The sequence below is a fragment of the Halichoerus grypus genome, chromosome 3, assembly GCF_964656455.1.
Source record: "Halichoerus grypus chromosome 3, mHalGry1.hap1.1, whole genome shotgun sequence".
Taxonomy (NCBI): domain Eukaryota; kingdom Metazoa; phylum Chordata; class Mammalia; order Carnivora; family Phocidae; genus Halichoerus; species Halichoerus grypus.
Genome location: NC_135714.1, coordinates 155759824 through 155782253, shown reverse-complemented (window position 1 = coordinate 155782253; position 22430 = coordinate 155759824). Strand labels below are relative to the sequence as shown.

Genomic DNA, 22430 nt, shown 5'->3' with positions numbered 1-22430 from the left:
AAGGATAAACTGGGTTGATGCCCGCAAAATGCTTAAACCAGCGCCTAGCACATACTAGTAGTTCCATTCAGGCTCATTATCTTTGTCTCTCTCATCTGTGACTGACCAAAATGACAAAACCACAGTTTGGTAGGCAAAAATCTCTCCCAGCATGGAGGGACATAATGACAGAGTCTTTGGGAAGGTAACACCAGGGGTGCCAACGTTGGAAACCCCGTTCTTCTGCAGCTGCCTCCCAGATCTTCCTCCTCCCCACCTCCTCTCATGCCCCCACGACCAGTTTACATTGTGACTTGGAATATTCTAGAGTCTACAGCAGCCTCAGGATGAGTTTCTGCAACAAAATCACGTTTGAGCATCCCCTGGCTCTTCCTCGTCTGGTAGAGGGGATGCAGTGAGAAGCCCATGGTTTTGCACGTAGGGAAGAAACAGTTGGGCGAGTCCCTTAGGCAGGGACAAACCGATGCTGTTTGAAAATTATAATGGTGGAGGGAGAACCAAGAGGCTAGAGGAGGCTTTCTCCAGCCCACAGTGTCCCATATGTCAGCAGACGAAAGTAAAGTAATTTCTGCCACCGCTAACACTGATAATGGTTGGGGCTGACCCGTTCATTCTGGAATCCTGGCTGACCTTTTTAAGCATTCATTGAATTCAAAGAAAAGGAATATTGATCTCCGTCCAAGGGCATCTTTCCTCCTTCCTGGTGTCATCTCTTCCATTCTGTTAACAACCAAAATTCAACTGAGTAAATTTGAAGATCTAATTGGCTTTATTAAATGATTCCTGGATGGGGCAGCATCCCATCTAGCACGGAGAGGGGCGCTGAGGAGCTGTACCAAGGGGAGAGTTTTTATAGGTAGGAGGGGGTGGCTAGAAAGTTCTAAGCAAAAGAAAAGAGAGGATTGTTTCAGGCAAGGTCACCTTCCCTTAGGGGGAAGGGCAGGGGTCTTAAGCACGTTCCCTCCCCTTCGTATGGGGTGGGGGGGACAGAGAGGGCCCACGTGACAGATAACCTCATCAGTGCTAATCAAAAAAATTCCTGCCTCAAGGTGCCTGGGTGGTTCAGTCGATTAAGCATCTGCCTTCGGCTCAGGTCATGATCCCAGGGTGCTGGGATCGAGCCCCATGTCAGACTAGCTGCTCAGTGGGGAGTCTGCTTCTCCCTCTGCCCCTCCCCCTGCTGGTGCTCGCTCTCTCGCTCTCTCTCTCTCTCTCTCTCTCGATCACTCTTTCTCTCTCAAATAAATAAATAAAATCTTAAAAAAAAAAATTCCTGCCTTACCAGTTAAGACATTTCTGGAGGAGGTTGGAACTGCAATTAGGTTAGGTATTAAGCTCCAGTTTAGTAATTTGGCCTGGCCCAAGTGACATCATTTGGGGCCTACGGGTTTCTTTTCACAGTTCTGTGAGTATCAGTCACACAGAGTGGGCCAGCACGCATGTTCTTACGTACACACACATGCACACAAAACCCGCATTGGTCACTACACTGTTGACTCCGTCTGTATTAGAAAAACCCAGTCTTGTCCTTCTGTGTGTCTCCTTTACTTTTACACAAAACGCTTCACCCCGCTGACACTTCTGGTCACCAGATATATGGGGGTTCCCCCCCACCAAGCAATTCTCTTCCACACCAGTTGGGTGTCCTATAATTCAAATCCATTCTGACACTGTCTCCCCAGAGGTAGCGCCGGATCCCGCAGGCAAGGGTCCCCCCAAGACTGCCCCCACTTCAGATGCCAATCACAAGTCCAGCTTGTCACCTGTGCTTCTCACTGATTGGTGGTACATCTGAAGTTCCCATGACTCCCTCCTCAGATTCAACTAATTTGCTAGGGCAGCTCACAGAACTCAGGGAGCACATTTGCCAGTTTATTAAAGGAGATGACAAAGGATACAGATGAACAGCCAGAGGAAGGGATACATAGGGTGAGGTCTGGGAGGGTCCCAAGCAGAGGGGCTTCTGTGCCCGCAGGAGTTGGGGGTGCATCACCCTCCCAGTGTGGATGTGTTCACCAACGTGGAAGCTTCCTGAACCCCATCCTATTGGTATTTGGGGGGGCTTTATGGAGGCTTACTCATGTAGGCAAAATCAATTATTAACTCCATTTCCAGCCCCTCTGCCCTCTCTAGAGAATGGGGGGTGGGGCTGAAAATTCCAAGCTTCTAATCATGGCTTGGTCCTTCTGGTGACCAGCCCCCATCCAGGAGCCCACCCAGAGATGCCTCAATAGAACAAACGATACTCCCGGTGCTCTATCTCTTCGGAATTTACAAGGGTTTTGGGAGACCCGTGTCAGGCAGGGATGGGGTCAAAAGCCCAAATATTAGCACAAGATGCTCACAATGTCCTCATCACTTAGGAAATTACAAGGGTTTCAGGAGCTCTGTGCCAGGAACCGGGGCAGACACGAATATATATATTTTCTATCCTCTCGGACCATCCTTTTCAGATCTCCAGTAATAGCGATGCCTCCTCCCTTCAAAGCCCGGGGAAACAAAGCCAGGGCCACACCGGCAGCACCATAGTGGGTCTTTGTGGGGGGGATGGGGGCAGCGTTAGTAGTGGAGGAAGGCACGAAGCATGAACATGAAGTACTGTGTCCTTGCCCTGGGAGAGGGGCACAAGAAGGGAACGTTTCCTCCCTCCTCAGATCCTGGTCCCGGCCCTGATGGTAACCGCGGAGAAGGACCCCGTGCTCGTTCCTGAGATGTCCAAGCATATGGAGGACTGGGTAAGGGAACGGTCCTGCCCTGGGGTCATCGGCGCTTCCCAGCAGAGGGCATGGGCAGCCGAGGAAAGATGGCAGCTGAGGCCACAGAGCAGGAGATCTGCTTGAACCACTTGCTGGACAAGGTTCTCCATAGCATCACTGTCACCTCTTGGGAGCTGTTGTCATGACCAATGCTGCCTTCCCCTGCACCGGCGTGGCCTGTCACTCACTCACTCCTGCCTTCGTTCGTTCGTTCATTCATTCATTCATTTCATGGGCTTTTACCGTGCATGTAAGTGTGTTGGCACAGTGCTAGATTCTGGGACGGGAAGGATGAATAAGATACAGAGCCCATCCTTGGGGAGCCCACTGTCGGCATTTAATCCCGAACCCAGGAGAGAGTGAAGGAGAGGGCACGGTTAGGAATGAGGTCTTTGCAGAGGTGCTGACCTTGGTGAACATCTGGCCTTGGTGAACAACTAAGGCTTGCCTGGCAGAGAGAATGGAGGCAGGGTGAGAGGCAGGGAACATTCGGGACATGCTGGGAGAATGGCAGGAATTCCAGAAGGCTGGAAGATTCTCCTGAGCCCACTGGGCCAGGCTGAGCTTTGTACATCCATCCATGAGCATAAGCCACTGAAGGGGATTGACAGGTGACAACCTTGTGGGTTGGAAGCTCACTCTGCTACAAATGTGGAGGTTGGTAGGAAGTGGGGAGGCTTGCAGGTGGGGTGACCATGGGCTGGCTCATTTATCCTGCCCAGCTGCTGGGAGCAGTTCCATGCACACTTGGCTGTGGCTTTGTGAGCATCATCAGACACAGCAGACAGTGTGTTAAGTGGGATGCAGTGTGGGCTCTAGAGCCCACTGACAGAGGGCTGCAGAAAGCCATGAGCCCATTGGGGGGTTGGGGGGTGCTCATTCTCTCTGGCCCTACCCTCTGAAGGTTTCTGTAGAATTTCCAGTTCTTCAGCTGGCCCTTTCCAGCCCTGGCAACTGACTGCTAACCTTGCTGAGGTTTGTGCTTGGAAGGGGCTGCACTTGCCTCTGGGAGGAAAGCCACATTTTTTCCCCAGCATTTTCTACATCATATTGCACAGTTCAAGGCTTGTGTCGGGAGGGAGCCCGCATGTGCTGAGTGCAGTGCTGCTCCCTCTCCATCCTTGGGGCTCGTTGCTCTGACCCGCTGTGGGGATTCAGGGTCCAAAACGGGAGGCTGAACAGCCCTGCGTGCAGACCACCAGGGAGAAGGGAGGCAGCCTGAGAGGGGGGCACTCAGTCACGTCTGCATGGCAGGAGCCACACAACAACCAGGGATTTTCCAGACGGTGAACAAGCCGTGTCCTAATAATTCTAAAGAAGCAATTTGTGGTGATCAGTACAAGGCAGCCCTGAATTTGAATCTTAGCTCCACTACCCGCTGTGTGGCCTCGGGCAGGTTACCTAACTTTTCTGAGCCTTCATCTTACCCCATAGGATTACGGTCACAGTTAGAGAAGGCAATGCATGTAGAGTACCTGGCACATAGTAGGAACTCAATAAATGCCCATTCCTTTCCTAAATAACGGAGGGTCTTCGGGGGTGGCCTGTGGGGAGCACTAACCAAAAGCCAGACTCATTTGCATTCTGCCATTGACTTTTCTGGGTGGGGTTTTCTTGCAGATCCCCTACCTGAAAAGGGGACACATTAAGGATTGTGGACACTGGACACAGATGGAGAAGTAAGGAGATGTGGCAGGGTAGCGGGGTTGGGGGGGGATCCCCTGGTTGGAGATCAGGACTTCCTGTTCACCTCCAATAAGGCCTTTCCCGGCTTGGCCATTCCCTTCTTCACCTCTGCTTTCACATGGGGTGAGTGGGTCCGGACAGGTGTGAATTGCCCTTTCTTCCCTTTCCAGGCCCACCGAGTTGAATCAGATCCTCACTGAGTGGCTGGAGACTGATGCCAGGGACCCACCGGTGGTCTCGAAGCTTTAGGGTGTGGCTCGTGCCAGCCCCCAGCAGGCCTTCAGGCCCTTCTGTTGGGTGCTCCTCTTGGAACCCATCATTTAATTTTAGTTAATATAAATCTGAATGGTCCTGTCTGGCAGGCAATAGCTGCCAGGTGGCTCAGGGCAGACCCAAACCTTCCCTCTAGCCGTTCCTTCCCCAGCCACGTCCAGAAGCCACGTCTCCTCCAGGTGTGGCCCCTCCCCGAGGCTTCAAGCCCTCATCATCTCCTGCCCAGAGCCGTGCAGCACTTGGGTGGGAAATACCCATGCCTCACTGCTCAGAGGAATCCATCTAGCCACACATGATAAAATATTTTCTTAGCAACTGTAGAAGTTTCTCCCGAGTGTTGGCTACCGCACGCAGTTGTTAACTGTCTGCCCTGCGAGACGGTAAGGCCCGTGAGATTGGCGGCTGCCTGTCTAGGTGATCCATCCTTGATCCTAACCCAACAGATGCCTGGCATTTTGTAGATGCTCATTAGATGTTTGCTGGATGAATCAGAGAATGGAAGCATGGGTGGATGGATAGATAAATGGGTTCATTTCAAATTCTTGATTTTGATGTCCTACTGGGTGAGGTAGATGGCCAATTGTATGACTGTGTCCACCATACAAAGCCTTGATGGAACAAGACTCTTGGGGCGCCCGGCTGGCTCAGTCGGTAGAGCGTGTGACCCTTGATCTCAGGGTTGTGAGTTTAAGCCCCATGTTGGACGTGGAGCCTACTTTAACATGAATGAATGAATAAACAAATAAATAAATAAATAAAGTGTAGAAAAAAGACTCTTATTAAAATGACTCCCGGCATATCTGTTAATGGAGCTAAATGCAGAAGGAGAAGACCTCCAGATGCTAGTCCTCTATGAATCTTAGCATTAATTGGATACAGTACATCAGTGGGTTTCTGCTGCGTAGAATAGAAAGGCAATTTTTGTAATAACACAGCTGAAGTATTTATGGTTACTGTAGATGCTTACAGTTTTAGCATTTATGAGTGGGATCACTTTGTCAGTTTACCTAAATATGTTTTGTCATATTTACATACAAGGGTTTTGAGGCTGGTACTTACTTTTGAAAGAATATCAATGATGTTTGTACTCCTATAAGCACTCTTTTTTTCACTGTGGTGAAATATACATAAAATTTACCATTTTAACTATTTTCAAGTGTACAAGTTCAGTGGCATGAAGTACACTCACTTTGTTGTGCAACCATCACACCATTTGCCTCCAGAACATTTCCATTGTCCCAAACATAGACCATACCCATTAAGCACTAACTCCACGTTCTCCCTCTCCCTAACCCATGGCAACCCCCATTCTGCTTTCTGTCTCTATGAATATGACTATTCTAGCTAATTCACACAAATGGAATCATACAGTATTTGTCTTTTTGAGACTGGCTTATTTCACTATAAGATCCTTTTTTTGTTGTTTTTTGTTTTTTGTTTTAAGATTTTGTATGTTTATTTGTCAGAGAGAGCACAAGCAGGGGGAGCAGCAGGGGGAGGGAGAAGCAGGCTCCCCACTGAGCAAGGAGCCTGAAGTGGGGCTCCATCCCAGGACCCTGGGATCATGACCTGAGCCGAAGGCAGACGCTCAATGACTGAGCCACCCAGGCGTCCCACTATAAGATCCTTAAGGCTCATTTATGTTGTAGCCTGTATTAGATATTCCTTCCATTTTAAGGCTGAATAATATTCCATTGTCTGGATATGCCACATTTTGTTGATCCATTCATCTGTTGGTTGACACTTGAGTTGCTTCTACCTTTTGGCTGCTATTAATAACGCTGCTATGAACATGGTGTACAAATACCTCTTTGACTCCCTGCTTTCAGTTCTTCTGAGTATATACCCAGAGGTGGAATTGCTGGATCATGTGGTAATTCTATGTTCAATTTTTTGAGAACCCACCATACTGTTTTTCCAGAGTGGCTGCATCATTTTTCATTCCCATCAGCAATGCAAAGGGTTTCATTTTTTTCACATCATCACCAACACTTGTTATTTTCTGAGTTTTTGATAATAGCCATCCTCATGGAGGTGAAATGATATCTCACTAGAGTTTTGATTTGCATTTCCCTAATACTTGGTGTTGTTGAGCATTTTTTCATGTGCTTGTTGGCCATTTGTATATCTCCTTTGGAGAAATGTCTATTCAAGTCCTTTGCCCATTTTAATTCATGTTTGTTTTCATGTTGAGTTGTAGGAGTTCTTTATATATTGTGGATATTAATCCCTTGTAAGATATACGATTTACAAATATTTTCACCCATTCCATGGGTCATAAACCCATTTTTAATCAATTATAAAATAACTCCCACATCTAAAAGGCCTTGGTTAAGACCTAACTTGTGTTTCTTCTGTAGTTCCTCACTGTTTTCCATGATGTTTGTGCCAAACCCCCCCCAGAATGGGGCTGAATGTATCAGCATTGGAGAGTAGGTGTGACCATTTGGCTTATGTCAGAATTTCAAAGACAGAAACAATTCTTGGTTTATGCAACTCAGAAAATTCCAGAGAAAGCCCCCAAATACTAGTCTTTTTTGCCATTTGAATAGATTGAGGAGATGGATATTTGGTCTTTTTCTCGATCAATTATCCTGGATTCGAGTGGAAAAAGGACTCAGAAGCAGGGGACATTTTAGACAGTGTCATTCCTCTTTGTCTTATGTATTGAGTGAATTTTATGCCCCACATCACATTTTAAAGAGAATGAGTAAGACAAGGAAGTAATATCCGCAGGTCAGGAATCTAATAAACACTCTTCCAAATGTTCACACTATTTCAAAGAAGTGTTCAGTTACCACGTATAAATTGTATATTAAGGAGCTCATTCAGATCGATGAACAAGTATGAGAGGAGAGAAGGTCACAAAACAAGATTCAGTGACCATTGAAGCAGTCACATTAATTTCCCTTGCCAACAAAGGTTTGAAAAAATTAAGACTCAGCAATTATTGAACTAGCTGAGCCCCTCAGGCAAGAGGAAATAAGCAATAAACCATCACCCTCAACCCCGGGATGGTGGCAGCACAGATTGAATTAACGGATACACACACTGTTTTTGCTGATTTTTATATTCCTTTCATGTCATTTTATGTTTCTCAATAAAGGCAATTTGTAAGATTGATGTGACTGGCTTGCGGGCTGGGGGGAAAAGCGTTCCATCCAAGGGCAGTAGCAGGAGGTGAAGAAAGAAAACAGTGCGTGACTCCAGGCTCAGGGAAATCTCCGCAGGGGAGGGATGGGAGCCCCTCGGGCAGTTCGGGGGCACAGTCCAGGCCCACCCGCTCCCCACAGCACCTGGCTTCCAGAATGTCTCAGCGCAGAATGCATTCACCAAAAGGAGAAACCGTGAGTCTGACTGTGGTTGAATGGGGCATTTGTGGTGGGGACAGGACATACATGGCCTTAAGTTGTGGGGACAAGGCTTAACGGAGGGAAATGAGTTGTTATTTATTTGGGGTGACACGAGGCTGACCTTCAGCGCTCCCCTCTCCTCCCTGCCATGGACCTCTCTGCCCCCACCCCACCAGGCTTGATAGTCACCTCATCTGTGGGCCACAGTTCCAGGGCCTCATTCCAGGGCTTTGGGACAGTAGCCAAGCCAACCAGGAGCTTTCTCCACCCCTCAGTCCCAAGGCCTCCAACCACTGTGTCCCTCACCAAGCCCTGCCTTTCCCAAGCAGGGAATCTGAGGTTCTATGGGGATGGGGAGCTCCCTCCCCATCTCTTTTCTCTCCAGACAACAGAACCACCACACTAGAGGGCACAGGCCCTACCTCTTCCATCAGGGACAGCCCAAGAGCCAGGCCTTGCTCTTCTGTCTCCTGAAGGTCTCGGTGGAGACCCCCAGCCTCAGGAGCTAGTAGCCACCGGGCGTTAATTTGCTTGGGCTGCCCTAACAAAGTACCACAGACGAGTGACTTCAGCAGCAGAGACTTATGTTCTCACAGTCCTGGAGGCCGGAACTTAGAGATCAAGCTGTCAGCAGAGTTGGGGTCTCCTGAGGCCTCTCTCCTTGGCTTGTGGATGGCCGCCTTTTCCCGGAGTCCTCACGTGGTCTTCCCTCTGTGTGCCTATGTCCTACTCTCCTTATAAGGACACCAGTCCTATTAGATCAGGGCCCATCCTAAAGACCTCATTTTAACTTAAGGACCTCTTTAGAGGCCTTATCTCCAGATACAGTCACGTTCTAAGGTGCTGGGGATTAAGGCTTCACCATAGGAATTTGGGAGGAACACAGTTCAGCCTCTAACAGCCCTTCCCCGAAAGTCAGCTCTGTTCTGTGGCCCCAGGACTCCCCTTTCTATGACCGAGTACTGAGCCACCATAGAAAGCAGTACGTCCTGGGCTGGGTGGGCTTTCCCCGAGGTGAGCACATGGCTGCCACCCCCACCTCATACACAGACGTTTGTATCTGGGGTGGGGGGCAGTCGTTCACGCGCACGTGCACTCGCCAGCTTGGTGGGAATCCTGGTTTGGGGGATACAGATGTGACTCCGACACTCCCCCTTTCCAGGACGTTTCTCCCGCATCTCTGACCCCAGTTCCACTCCTTCAGCCAGTCTTTCCTCCACCCCAGCTCCAGAGCTGTTGCTCATGCTTCCCGCTACACGCCAGCCCTTGGCTTGGGGGGATCTGATAAGCTGAGATCCTCAGTGGCTGATTTGTTTGTTCATTGCACAGATGTGCTTTGGGCGCTGCCTCTGTGCCAGACCCTGGCTAAGGGTTGGCAAGAAGAGGGTAGTGTCCCCAGAATCCTGCCACCGGCAAGCTCCCTGCTGGGGCAGATGCAAGAGCTTGCTGCCATCTCAAGTTCCCATGGTGTCCCGATGCTCCTCATCCATCTGCTCCAAACTTTATATGGACCCAGAGAATTAGGCAAAAGTGCCCCAGATTTGTTGAGGAGGAAAACGAGATTCGCAGAGGTTAACAGGCAAAGCGTGGATGAGGAACCCGGGTCTGTCTGCCCTAAAGCCTGGGGAAGGGAAGGCCTCTGCTAGAAGACTCTGCCTGGGCTGTGTCTCTCGTCTCCCCTCCCCCACCCTGGGCTAAGCCACCAGCCTCCTGTCCTGTCTCCCTATAGCGATGGACGGCTTGCTGTATGCATGGCCCAAGCCTGACAAATGGGCTACCTGACACAGACGCGGAGTCCGTCTGTACCGCATGCCACATGGACCCTCCTCCAAGCAGGCACCGAGGGAGCTCCTACGTTAAGACCCCCACGGGCCTCCCACATCACAGCCTCCCCTGACCTATGGAATTAAGGACCCAGGTTTGAAGCGGCGGGGTCCTTCGGTTCCAGAATGCCTAGAGTTGGGGTCAGAGTACCAACAGCTTCCAACAACAAAGCAGCCACCTCTTAAACTCTGCTCTTCCACCTTGCAGGCTGAGAAGGGCCCCTGAGGCAGGGGGCAGGCCTGAGCTGCTATTTGTCTGGGTGGAGCTTGTCGCAACACTGTTTATCCACCTTTGCCGGGGGCCCAAAGCCCCTTGGTGTGCGGTGGATACGGAGCCAGCCCTGGGCTCAGAGGTTGCCGTGCTGCCTGCTCCAGACCCTCGCTCCACCTCACCTCTGCACCCTGCCGCCCAGTGCTCGGCTCCCAGAGGAAGCCACAATCAGCCGAGGCCACCGACCCACCACTGGAGCCATGGTAGGGTAACGGCACAGCTGGTCAGCCCAGCAGGCTGGGCCCATGAACCAGGCACGGGAGGACAAAATTAGGTCACGTCTGGGGCCTCGGGGAGGCCTCGGGGACCCTCTTGAATTGGACTTGAGGCTCAAGGGGTGGCACTGGGGTGTTGGGGAAAGCATGGGAGAGGAAAGCCTGGGTTGGACTCCAGTGTCTTGACTTGATTGCTGTGTGTGCTTGGGGAAGTTACTTCGCCTCTCTCAGCTTCCGTTTCTGCTCTTGAAAATGGGAGTAATATTACCTATTTTGTGACTTTATTATAAGGTCTGTAAGAACAATGTATAGAGGATTTCAATACAGTGCTCCGTACACAGGCTTCATCCAGCAAATGGGAGGCTTATCCCCAGGGCTCCCTGCTTTGGTCTAGAGGCCAGGAAGGCTGCTGTGGAGTCTCCCAGACTCGGCCCTTCCTGGCAGGAGGAGCCCGGTGGGAGAGCTGAAGGCCAGCTCCAAGTCCTTCTGGAGCCACCAGGCCAGCTCAGGCCGGCCCTTCCCCAGTCACCCTGCTCAGCCAGAGTCTACCTGCTGGGTCCCTCCGAGAGGTGCCCCAGACAGACGGGGGACAGGAGCCCTGCGGCCTACTTTCCCGGCTCCACCCCTGACCCCGTCCCTTCTACTGAGAACGGACAATGTTTCCCGTGTGATCCGCCCCCGTGGCCGCGAGGGGTCAAGGGAGATCACAGGAAGCCCCGCACGTAGCTGCTCAGCTTCAGAGCTTCCGACGCGTGTTGCATCTTCCCACTGGCCCTGAGAGGTGACCAGGGCAGAGGAGCCTGGCTGGGCGCCCGGGCCCCAGCCTCCCGTCCTATGATGGCGGGAGCGTGGGAGGGCGTCCGGGCAGCCCGCGGCCACATATCTGTGGCCTCCCAGCTTTCTTGCCCTCACAGGTCCATGGATACAAAGGAGTCAAGTTCCAGAACTGGGCTAGGACCTATGGCTGTTGTCCAGAAATATACTATCAGCCCACATCCGTGGAGGAGGTCAGAGAGGTGAGTGTGCATCTACGGCTGGAGACCAGGCCCTGCCCCGGAGAGGGGGCAGGGACTGGGGACGTGCCGGGCTAGGACCCCCCACCCCCACACCCCCTCCACCCCAGAACCGCTGGCCAGGCGAGAGCTCCACGAAGCCGGCTGCAGTCCGGGCCCTGGCCTCCCCTGCTTCAGCGCCCCGTTACAACTGTCTGGTTCACCAGTGATGGCGGGCATTGCACTTCCAGCTCAGACCTCTCCTCCGGGCGCTCTCCTTGTGTGTCTCAAGGTCATCACAGACCTCCATGCCCCAAACTACACTTCCAGTGTTCTTTTGTTTTTGACTTAAACCTCTTTTGTGCCTGTCTCTGCGTGGGGCACCTGCTTACTCAAATTGGAGGCCAAGAAGTGAGGCATTACCCTTATCTGGCATCAGCAAGTCTTGCCCCAGAAGCTTCCAGAATCCATCCCCTTCTCTAAGGCACCATTGCCGCTCTCCATGCCCAATCCGCCATCCCTTCCTTAACCACCATGACCTGCGGTGGCCTTGTCCCTGGTCTCCCTGCTTCAGTTCTTACTTCCTTGGAATGTAATTTCCACATCAGTAGAAGTAGTTTTCTTTCTTAAAATGTAAGCTGGATGGGGCTACTCCCCTGCTTCAAGCCCTTCAGAGGCTCCCTATTGTTCGTGGAGTAAAACTGTAACTCGACTCCCAAGGCCATGTATCACCTGACCTTGGTTCACCCTTTGTTCATAAGACAAACCAAACCTTTTCCTACCTCGGGGCCTTTGTACTTGCTATTCCAAACACCGCCAGGAATGCCTGTCCCTTCACTTTTCACACAACTAACTCCTTTTCGTCCTTTAGGTCTCAGGGTAAACTTCAGCTCCTCAGTGGATTCCCACACCACCTTATCTGCATGCAGTATGGCCCCAGTGTTCTCTGTCCCTGTGTATGTTTCCTTCACTGCGTATTTATAATCACTCGCCATTATTCTCTTTCACAGATGGGTAAACTGAGGCTAACAGAGGCTTTGTTATTTTCCCATATTAGTAAGTATCAGAGCCAGGATTCACACAGGGGGATTGTCTGATTGAAAGCCCCCACCTTCTTACGCAGGAAGAGCTACACACTGGAAAAGTGGTTGAGCTGGGCCCAGGAGAATGAATAAAAGCTCCACAGGGGGCTGGGGAAGGGCACTGCGAACAAGGGAAAGTGAGGAGCATGCCTGGGGACTCAGGGGACGGGTCAGGGGTGGGGACAGACATGCCTGGAGGGGATGAGTGGGCGGAGGGCCGAAGAGGAAGGCTGGGAAGGTGGGATCAGAGGGCTTCCTTCTGGCTGGCTTCTGAGCTGAGGGAAAAGTTAGAGGTACGCTGAGATGGCCGTAGGCCAAGGCCATCCCTCAGCTGTGCTGGCTCACACAGTTGTGAATTCCTGACAGGCTGAGGCCACTGAGGGCCGACATCTCCCTGGAGGGCTAGTAGGGCCCTAAAACCGTTGTGTGGTCAAGGGGGCTCACGGAAGATGATGTTAAACAGATCTCTTCGTTGTAGAGCCTGTAGCCTTAAACATGCCACAGGCATTGTGGGTGGAGAAAGGAGCTAGTGAAGACAGAGCACTTCCCAATCTCACTTGCTCATGGAACCCCTTGTGGTACCTGTTGTCAAACCAGAGTTCCGTGGACCACATGTGAGGTTTTTTGAGCAGGGATGTGAGGGTGAAAGGGAATGCATTCATTTAAGTGATACCAGGCACATATTTATTCGTTCACTCAGTGATCACTAGCGACTAGTGGGGCTGGGTAGACACAGGTACCAAGTCAAATTAAGCCCCTGTCACCCCCAGGAGCCTTCATTGCAGCCCAGGAGGCAGCTGAGCCCAAGTAGGCCAAGAGGAGCAGCCGGGACCTTATTCTGAAGGCACTCGGGTGCCCTTGGAAGGTTTTGTGCTGGAGAAGAACGCGGTCAGCTGTGCCCAGCAGCAGCGGGGAGAGCGCACGGGAGCCCCACCTTAGGATGATCCCTTGGTTCTCCATCCCGCTCACTTCCTGGCCCTGCACTCTGGTTCCCTTTCCCGGAGTGGAGTGCACAGCAGCCTCCAGCCGGGCAGGGGCCTTGGAGGCCTGGGGGTGCAAAGCCTGGGCGGCCCGCCCCCCTGCGGGCCCTGCAAGGTCTCCGGCTGCCTCAGGGAGAAAGGCCTGAGCGGGGGCTGACTCTGGTATGGTCTTGGCAGGTGCTGGCCCTGGCCAGGCAGCAGAACAAGCGGGTGAAGGTGGTGGGCGGTGGCCACTCGCCCTCCGACATCGCCTGCACTGATGGCTTCATGATCCACATGGGCAAGATGAACCGGGTTCTCCAGGTACTCAGGGCCCTCAGCTCCCCACCTCTGCTGGCCCCCAGCCTGGCAGCCTCAGCCTCCACCCCAGGCCCCAGGAAATGCCTTAGCCTTTGCCCTCAGGCCTCATCCTATTCCCTGTCCCTGAATCCAAAGTGACACCCCAATTCCTGATGGCCCCGTGATCTCACCCCTCCCCAGAGCCCTCTGTGGGCCTCCTCAGGCTTCTTGTCAGGTGTGGGCGCTTCCTTGTGGCCACAGGATGTTCACCCACTCCTGTCAGGGCCCCCTCTCTGCTTCTCTAGAAAAATGACAAGCCAGACCCCCAAAGATGCATTTGCAATGACAAACCCAGAAGGACTGACACTTAACTTGTTTACATATGGGGAAACAAGATCAGAGAGGGTGAGTGACTTGCCTAGGGTTGCACAGCCAATCAGTAGCAGAGCTGGGCACAAACTCAGGAGTCGGCCAGCAGCACGGTGCTGAGATAGTGTCCGTGCAATTCAGCTAGCACTTGGTGAAGGCACCTGCCAGGGCGTAGAGGTCAGACAGGTGCCCTGCACGTTGGGAGCACTCCTGTTCTCCCTTCACAGGGCCAGCTCCCCTGAGCTATAGTTTTTGCCGGATAAACTCCTGCCCGCCCCCCCCAGCCCTGCTAGCAGAGGTTCTGGGTTTTCTGTTATTTCCTTCTTTGCTCAGGCTGACGATCTCCACGCTGTAGAAAATGTTCTGGTCAAGATGTCGGTCATGGCAGTAATGAACTCTGATGGCTAATTAGTGAGGGTTGGCTCCCACAATTGATTTTGCCCAGCTCTGTGCTCAGGGTCAGTGCAGTGAGCTGATGAGGATGTGATTTGGAGTCACACAGATGTGGATTCTCCTCTCAATTCCACCCCCGGTGCTTGTGTGACCTTGGGCGAGTGACTTAAAGTGCCCAAACTTGAGTTTCCTCCCTGTGAAAGAAGAGAATCTGCTCCTATCTCCCTGGGCTGTGGGGAATCTTCTAGGGCCCTTCTTGCACATGGCGGGAATCTTGTCCGTCCCCTTCCAGGCCCCTGTCTTCGCCCTCGACCTCCCCGGGAGAGCAAGTGGAGAATTTGGACTCCCATCTAGCAAACGCAAGCCCCTGCAGGATTAGACCCTCCTTAGTTGGTGACTTTGCACAGTTCTGTAGGAATCCCACCTTCCTAGTCTGGGGGGCCGTGGGATTGGGGTAGAGCACAGTTGTGGCAGTTGGGAGACCTGAATGCTAGTCCATCTCTGCCAGTGACTTTGAGCGAACCCCTTCTCTTCCTTCCTCCTCATTTCCTTCCGTTGCGAGAAGAAGGGTTTCCACAGAACACACTAGTCCCCCCTTACCTATGGTTTTGCTCTGTGTGGTTTCAAAGACCTGCTGTAAACCACCATCTGAAAGCAGATGATCAGAGGGATCATAAGACAAGAAGACTATCATCAGAAGGTCAACAGTAGCCTAATCCACAATTCCTACATCCTTCACCTCACTTCAGCTCATCACGTGGGCATTTTATCATTCACATGCTTGCAGGACAAAAAAGGCTGAGCACAGTATGATAAGATACCTTAAGAGAAACCACAATGATGTAACTTTTATTACAGTGTATAATTGTTCTATTTTATTTTTAGTTATAGTTGTTACTCTGTGCATAATTTATAAATTAAACTTTATCATAGGTATGAGTATATAGGGAAAAACAGGTATATGTAAAGGTCAGTGTTACCTGTGGTTTCAGGCATCCACTAGGGGTCGTGGAACGTATGCCCTGTAGATAAGGGGGGAATGACTGTATGCCCAAAATTCCAGCAAATCCAGGGCTCTGCCCACACTCAGCTTGAGCTGACCACAGGCTGGGACAGACATGTTCATATTCGTGGGACTGGCTGCCAGGTGGGGGCTGGGTGAGAGCCTAGCTGACCCCAGCCTATGCTGGTCTCTTGCAGGTGGACACAGAGAAGAAGCAGGTGACTGTGGAGGCTGGCATCCTCCTGGCTGACCTGCACCCACAGCTGGGCAAGCACGGCCTGGCCTTGTCCAAGTAAGAACCACCTCTCCCATTCCTGGTGGGCCAACACTGCCCACCACCCCTTGCCCTGGTCTCGGCTGGACACTCAAGGATCTGGCAGGAGAGAGAAACACTTCGCAGGGCACACCCCCTTTCTCTGGACCCCTGTTCTTTCCCCATGGGGTACCTGTCTCCCATCCCCCATGAGTTCAGGGACTGTCATGCGAGAATAAAAAGAAACAGGCCAGAGATGGACCGAGCATTAAGTAAAGTTCTTGTAAAGGTGCGGAAAAACTATGGATTAAATTTTTCTTAAAACTTGCAGTAACCAACTGCATGGACCCAGACAGAAGGGTATGCAAAATAAGCACAGAGGAAGAGAAGGGCATGCTGACTGAGCCACAGGACTTTGGGATATACTTACCTATGGCTGTACTCGTCTCTAGCCAAACGTGTCAGTGATTGCTCGGGTTTAAATATCGGGATTTCCATTGAAATAAGCATCAAATATAGCCAAAGGATTGAATGTCTAACTTTAGAATTTCAACCATTGGAAAAAGGTGACAGGTGTTTTGGATAGTTGGGTAGCAATCTCTTTGCAGCTGGAAACTGTACCCATGGAAGCCTGCTATTTTTAAGTGTGGGTGATCCATTTGCCTTAGCTCTCTTATCACAGGCCCAGAGGTATGGCTGCACCTATTTACTCTGGGAACCATCCAAAGATCATGGCAACTCAAACATTTATGAGGTATCTACCATGTGTAGGTCTTGTTCAGGCCCTTAAGAGGCAAAGACGAATAAAACCCAAGGAACTCCTGGCAAGGGGCAGACCAACATCCAAAATGATCAGCATAATGTAAGACAATACGTTCAATGTCAGAGAAGTGTTCAGGGCACTGTGGGGCCCTTAGGAGGCCCTGGGTTCAGCCTTGGCAGGCAGGAGACCATGTGAGGGGATAGGAATCAGGGAGCCCACAGAAGGGGGCCTCTGGATTGAGTCCTAAACCAGAAAAAAAGAGGAAAGAAGGGATTCAGGCAGAGGGACCAGCACGAGCAAAAGTCCAGGATGGGGGGAGTGTGTGGGGCACACGGGGGCTGATGAGCAGATAGTGGGACAGAATCTGTGACCAGTGACAACAGGAAGAGACATGGTCTATTAACGATGGGCATTAGCTTCTGGACTCTGGCATCTCTGTGCCCTGTTCATGGTGTGTCTCTCCCCCCTGGGGACCCAGTCCTCCTCATGTGGCTCCCTGCATGGGGCCCTTCTGCTACTCAGAGGGAGTTAGGATGTCCTGTCCTGTGTACCGCAGAGGAGCCTGGGTGGACAGCTCCAAGGATGCTCTGGGGACTCCAGGAGTATCTGTGGCTGGGGGGCTGAAGAGAAGAACAGAGCTGAGGCAGGCCCCATGCTGGGTGCTTGGCAGGTGAGGAATAGAAGCCTAGTTACAGGGGAAGAAACCGGGGTCTGAAGCTAAGTGGCTTACCAAAGTCACACAGCTGGAAAGTTCTGGAACACTCCACCATGTGGTGGACCAGAGGAGGCAGGACAGCAGTGTGGTATGGACCCCAGCTCCAGAAGCAGACGGCCTGGGCGCAAATCTTACTGTTCGCTGTTAGTCAAGTTCCTTGACCTGTCTGGGCCTCAGGCCTGGAAAATGGGTCTTAAAACAGGGCGCTCAGAGGCCTGGAGGAGTTAAAGATGGCCCACAGAACTGCTCAGTAAATGTCCGTGCTCGTTGACCTTCTGGCGAGGCGCCCGCGGAGTGCCTCGCTCCTCAGGTTTTGTTGGAGATGACCTTTCCCCTGGCCGTGTTATTTCCAGCCTCTCGGAGGCCAGTGTAATCCATCCTTCCTTGACCTTTCTCCCTCAGGGCCTCGCCGTAATCCAGTTTATTTATTTATTTGAACATGGGTGGTCACAAACCTGTTTCCATATTGCTTTTTAGTCTGGGAGGCTGCGTGGAAAAGAGGAGACACATTGCAGTTCCATTAGCCACCCCTTTGTGGGCACTGAGGTCCTTCTCAGGTTGTCACAATTCTACGTAATGTGACGAATGTCTTCGTGCTATGACTTTCCTCGAGTTGGAGGATTTCCCTAGGGCAGGATTCCATGATCCTCTTTTAACATTCTGGTATTTTCCAGGTGCCTGAGTGTCTCAGTCGGTTAAGCATCTGATTTTGGCTCAGGTCATGATCTCAGGGTCCCGGGATGGAGCCCCGCGTTGGGCTCTGCACTCAGTGGGGAGCCTGCTTCTCCCTCTGCCCCTCCCCCCTGCTCCTGCTCTGTGTCTCTCTCAAATAAGTAAATAAAATCTTTATTTAAAAAAAAAAATGAAGTAACCCAACTCATGTGGATAGAGAGACAAGACAAGACACAAAGGTGGTGCTGGGGGTGAGTAAGGGGAGGCTGGAGAGGCTTGGGTTTCTCCGTTCTTCCTGTTCTGCCAGGACGGCCCCCAGGTCTCACCGCCTCCATGGGAAGGTCTGAGGCTGGACTTCGACTCAGGGGCCCTCGGTCTGTGCTGGGAGCCAGGGTGTGTGAGGGGGTGGGCACACGGCGTCAGCTGCTGAGCCCATTTCTCAAGTGGTGAAGATACTGTGTAGCACATGATGCTCCCAACCCCTAGGCACCCGGGGGAGCCGTTAGTAAAATACCAGTTTCCTTCTCCTTTAAGCTAGGGCTGGGTTGTCTCAGAGGACTCACCTAAGAAGTAAGATTTTTTTTTTTTTAAGATTTTATTTATTTGTCAGAGAGAGGGAGAGAGCACAAGCAGGGAGAGTGGCAGGCAGAGAGAGAGGGAGAAGCAGGTTCCCTGCGGGACTCGATCCCAGGACCCTGGGATCACGACCTGAGCCGAAGGCAGATGCTTAACTGACTGAGCCACCCAGGCATCCCAGGAAGTAAGATTTTTGATCACTCTTTTCCCTTGACCCTGAGTGCTGGGCACATCTTTCTAATTCCTGCCCCCAGAGCACACCTCTAGAGGCGCCCCTGCTCCCCTTCAGGACTCTGGTCCTCCTGTGCACACACAGGCCCCCCCTCAGAGCTGAACCATGCCCCCACCAGGCCACTGAAATAAGGCTGAGGCTCAGAGAGGGGAAGGGCCACCAAGTCAGACAAGCTAAGTCATGGTACCTTCAGGGTCAGAACCTAGGCAAGGGATGAATCTATTACTCTGCTCTGAGGGGCCTTGTCCTGCAGCCCAGTGGAGGGGGTGGGTATGGTCCCAGGGAAGCCTAACCGGTCCCCTGTGTCCCTTTCGCTCCCTCCTGTTGAGCCCAGCCTGGGAGCTGTGTCAGACGTGACCGCAGGGGGTGTCATCGGGTCCGGAACGCACAACACAGGGATCAAACATGGCATCCTGGCCACCCAGGTGAGTTCCCCTGCTTGGCTGCTCCACGACTGCCAGCGGGTGGGGGATGGGACGGACACCTCCTCCCGGCAGCTCCCGGGAAATCAGGGGCTCCATGGGCAGTGCCGTCTCAGCTCCACGTAGGTCTCAAAGCCAACCCTTGTTCCTGCCTCTGACAGACACTTGGCAGGTGCCGTCCAGCCACTTTATCTCCTCTAAGCCTCGTCGTCCACAACGGACACAAGTGATGAGACCCCCCCGCCTCTCAGGAGCGTCCTGGCCACCCTGTGGAAAAGGGCAAGCAGGGCGAAAGGTCTGAGCCAGGAGCCAGACAGGGCAAGAGGTCTTCCCAGGGTAGCAAGTCGGGGAGGGGCCAGGACCGGAGCGGGGGCTACCTGGAGCGGAGTCCAGCCTGTGTGGGCCCGGATCTGCCCCTGATCGCCATTGAAAAGCATTTCTTAAACTTTATTGAGAGTCCGGTCTGGGGAACTGGTTATGAACACAGATTCTGGACTCGGATCTGGGTTCAAATCCTGCCCCCAACGTGTAGAAGGCATGCACCTGTAGGCAAGTTTTTAACTCCTCTGGACCTCCGTGTTTTCATCTGTAACTCGGAGAGAACAATCCTCAACCCAGGAGGAGCGAAGGAGCTGGCGTATGTTACTTCCGTGGCTGAGCCAAGGGCAGTGCGTGATTCCTGTGTCGGGAGCCTCCCTTTGGGGGGGCTTCCTAACAGGCCCGGCCGTGCGCACGGGGAGGCTGGCCGCTCACCTTCGGGGCCGGGAGAGATCCCCTGTGCCCGGGCGGCACTCCACAGCTCGCCTTCTGTTTCCACCTGCAGGGGCTCATCTGCACTGTGGGCCGTGGGACCTCCGGCCCCTGGAGCATTACGGCTAAGCACTGGGGCCTGGGTTTTGCATCCCAGCTCTACCAGTATGGTCTGTGTGACCTGGGGCAAGTCTCTACCTGGCTACCTCAGTTTGCTCACCTGGAAAATGGGGATGGTCACAACAGCAATGCATCTGGGGTGATTAGAAGAGCGTACACAGTTAATGCTCAATAAACATTTGTGATGGGTTTTGCGTGTAATAAGATAGGGCCCTTTCCGGAGCTCACACTCTGTGCTGTAGAAGAAATTTCAGGATTGCTGGGGATCACTTAAGTGACCCCCAGTCAACTACCCAGGTGTATGGCTCTCTCTTGAGGTAGACAGACGCCCCAGCAAGCATTGTCTGAATGTGACCTCTGGGGACTGGGTCCCAAGTGCTCCGGTCTCAGAGCAGCTCTGAGATCAAAGGAAAACAGCCCAAAAGCAATTTCTAAGAGATTCATTTTGGGGGGGGGGGATTCGGGGGTATTTGTTTTCCTGAACACCACGAGGGAAACCTAATTCACACTTGGCCTTAAAACTTCACTTTGCTTTCTCATCAGCATTGTGCACGGACTCTGGTTGCTCTTGTCCTTCTCCTCCCTCTTTCTACCATGAAAGCCCCACAGAACCCCCAGGCAGGTGAGGGGTGTCCTGAGGGAAGGGCGTGAGCCAGGAAAGGGGAAACTGACCAAGGGCACCTGTGTTCATCGTGCTCGACCCCGCCCATAGGCAAGAGCTGCTGCAGCAAAGCATGCTGGGCTTTGTGGGACCTGATTCCCAGGTACTTGGAGCCATCTGTGGACATGCCATGACCTCTTCAAAGCTGGGTTCACTGCCCAAGAGAGCCCAGTGGTAACTGGGGGTGACGGACAACAGCCGCCCCCAAGATTAGGCCACAGTCCTGGTCTACTATCCAGGGCTGATGGCAGTTGCTACAAAAACGTTCAGCAGAGTATGGGATAATTCTGAAGGGCCACAAATCAAAATGCGCATGAGATTTACTGGCCCCTTTTCTTAGGAAGCTCAGCTGAGCAGGACCAGCACCTGGAAAGGAGTTGGAGAGCCCCGCTGTTTTGTTTTACATATTAACCAGTGGCTGGGGGCGAGGGGAGGGGATCGACATTTCAGTGTCCACTGTACACCAGAGACTCAGCTGGATACTACCTACACTGTCTCTGAGACAGTTATTGTCTTCATTTTACAGATGAGGAAACAGAGAGGTTGGGTAACATGCCCAAGGTCACACAGCGAGTAAAGCAGTGCCTACCTTTATTTGTTGCTGGACCCTGCTGAGGGGTTTCACTGACCAATTCTCACAGCTCTGGATCGTGGACAGAATCTGGTTTCTGTAAAAACCATTCTGATGCCCTCACTCCTACAGATGGCCATGGTGCCCCATTTCTGCCAGTTTCTCCCCTCTGGTCTTGGTCGCTGTAAATTGGGATTCGTTCAGCTTTCTCTGTTCTCTCACCCGAGCCCCCAGCAGCCAACTACACATGTCAAAAGCAATTTGCATCCGAATTAGCAGGTAGCAGAATGTGGAGAAGTACTTAACGGGTCCTAAAAGAGGATTCCTCTGGAAATGGGGGCCAAGGCTAAGAGACGGGGGCTGATGCCAGACCCTTCCTTGCCCCGTAGCCCTGTGGCCAGATGGCATTGATCTTCCGGGGATAGGCGCCACGTGGCCTCACTTCCAGGATAGAGAGAGCAGGGTGTCTACGGGAAATGCCCCCCTGGTTCTGAGTGCTCTTCTCCCATGGCTAGGTGGTGGCGCTGACCCTGCTGACGGCCGACGGGACCATTCTTGAGTGCTCCGAGTCCAGCAACGCAGAGGTGTTCCAGGCGGCGAGGGTGCACCTGGGCTGCCTGGGAGTGATCCTCACCGTCACCCTGCAGTGTGTGCCCCAGTTCCACTTGCAGGAGATCTCCTTCCCCTCAACCCTGGAAGAGGTATGGGTGTCTTGTTCGCCACCGCTCAACCTCAGAAAATAAATGGAGGATGCTGACCAATAGACCGTGCTCCACTGACAGCCCCAGGGGAGGGGGGGAGGGGCTCTGCAGGCCCCCTGAATAGGGGAGTGGGCTGACCTCTCTAGGTCTTCCTTGGCCCAAGGATACTGTGGCCAGGTCCCTTTCTGAGCAGGTCAGTGAAGCTCAGGAACTGCAAGGGGTTGGCAGACGTCTGGGCGAGAAGGGAGGTTGGGTAGAGACTTGCGGGGGGAGATACGGTGCTGGCATGAGCTGACTGCTTCTGAGAAGGCATTAACTCTCAACTGCACTGAGCGATAGAAGGTACCCAGGATCTCTTTACAATGGCTTCTTCACAACCAAGTGGGTGGGCTAATTTTCCGTCTGGCTGGCTGCCTAAGGTCACATGCAGGGGATGTGGATCTAGATGATGGAGGGCGGAAAGGATGACTTCTGACTCACAGCAATGTTTTTTTTTTTTAAAGATTTTATTTATTCATT

At 52.4% G+C, this 22430-nt stretch overlaps 2 protein-coding genes across 4 annotated transcripts in view; both read left to right on the top strand.

Annotated features, from left to right (window-relative positions):
• EPHX2 (epoxide hydrolase 2) overlaps positions 1-7836 on the top strand; it is a 71836-nt gene extending 64000 nt beyond the window's left edge. For both annotated transcript variants that reach the window (XM_036104426.2, XM_036104428.2), the window contains 3 exons: positions 2655-2735; positions 4377-4435; positions 4613-7836. In XM_036104426.2, coding sequence (XP_035960319.1) covers positions 2655-2735; positions 4377-4435; positions 4613-4691 — 219 coding nt within the window. In that variant the 3' untranslated portion in view covers positions 4692-7836. The remainder of the gene's footprint in view (positions 1-2654; positions 2736-4376; positions 4436-4612) is intronic.
• Positions 7837-10014: 2178 nt separating this feature from the next.
• Positions 10015-22430, top strand: part of LOC118543406 (L-gulonolactone oxidase) — a 31326-nt gene continuing 18910 nt past the window's right edge. The window contains exons 1-7 of one of the 2 annotated variants that reach the window (XM_078069489.1): positions 10015-10365; positions 11292-11393; positions 12241-12325; positions 13609-13734; positions 15673-15767; positions 19021-19111; positions 21726-21911. In XM_078069489.1, coding sequence (XP_077925615.1) covers positions 11296-11393; positions 12241-12325; positions 13609-13734; positions 15673-15767; positions 19021-19111; positions 21726-21911 — 681 coding nt within the window. In that variant the 5' untranslated portion in view covers positions 10015-10365; positions 11292-11295. The remainder of the gene's footprint in view (positions 10366-11291; positions 11394-12240; positions 12326-13608; positions 13735-15672; positions 15768-19020; positions 19112-21725; positions 21912-22430) is intronic. The other variant, XM_036104429.2, reaches the window with a different exon arrangement.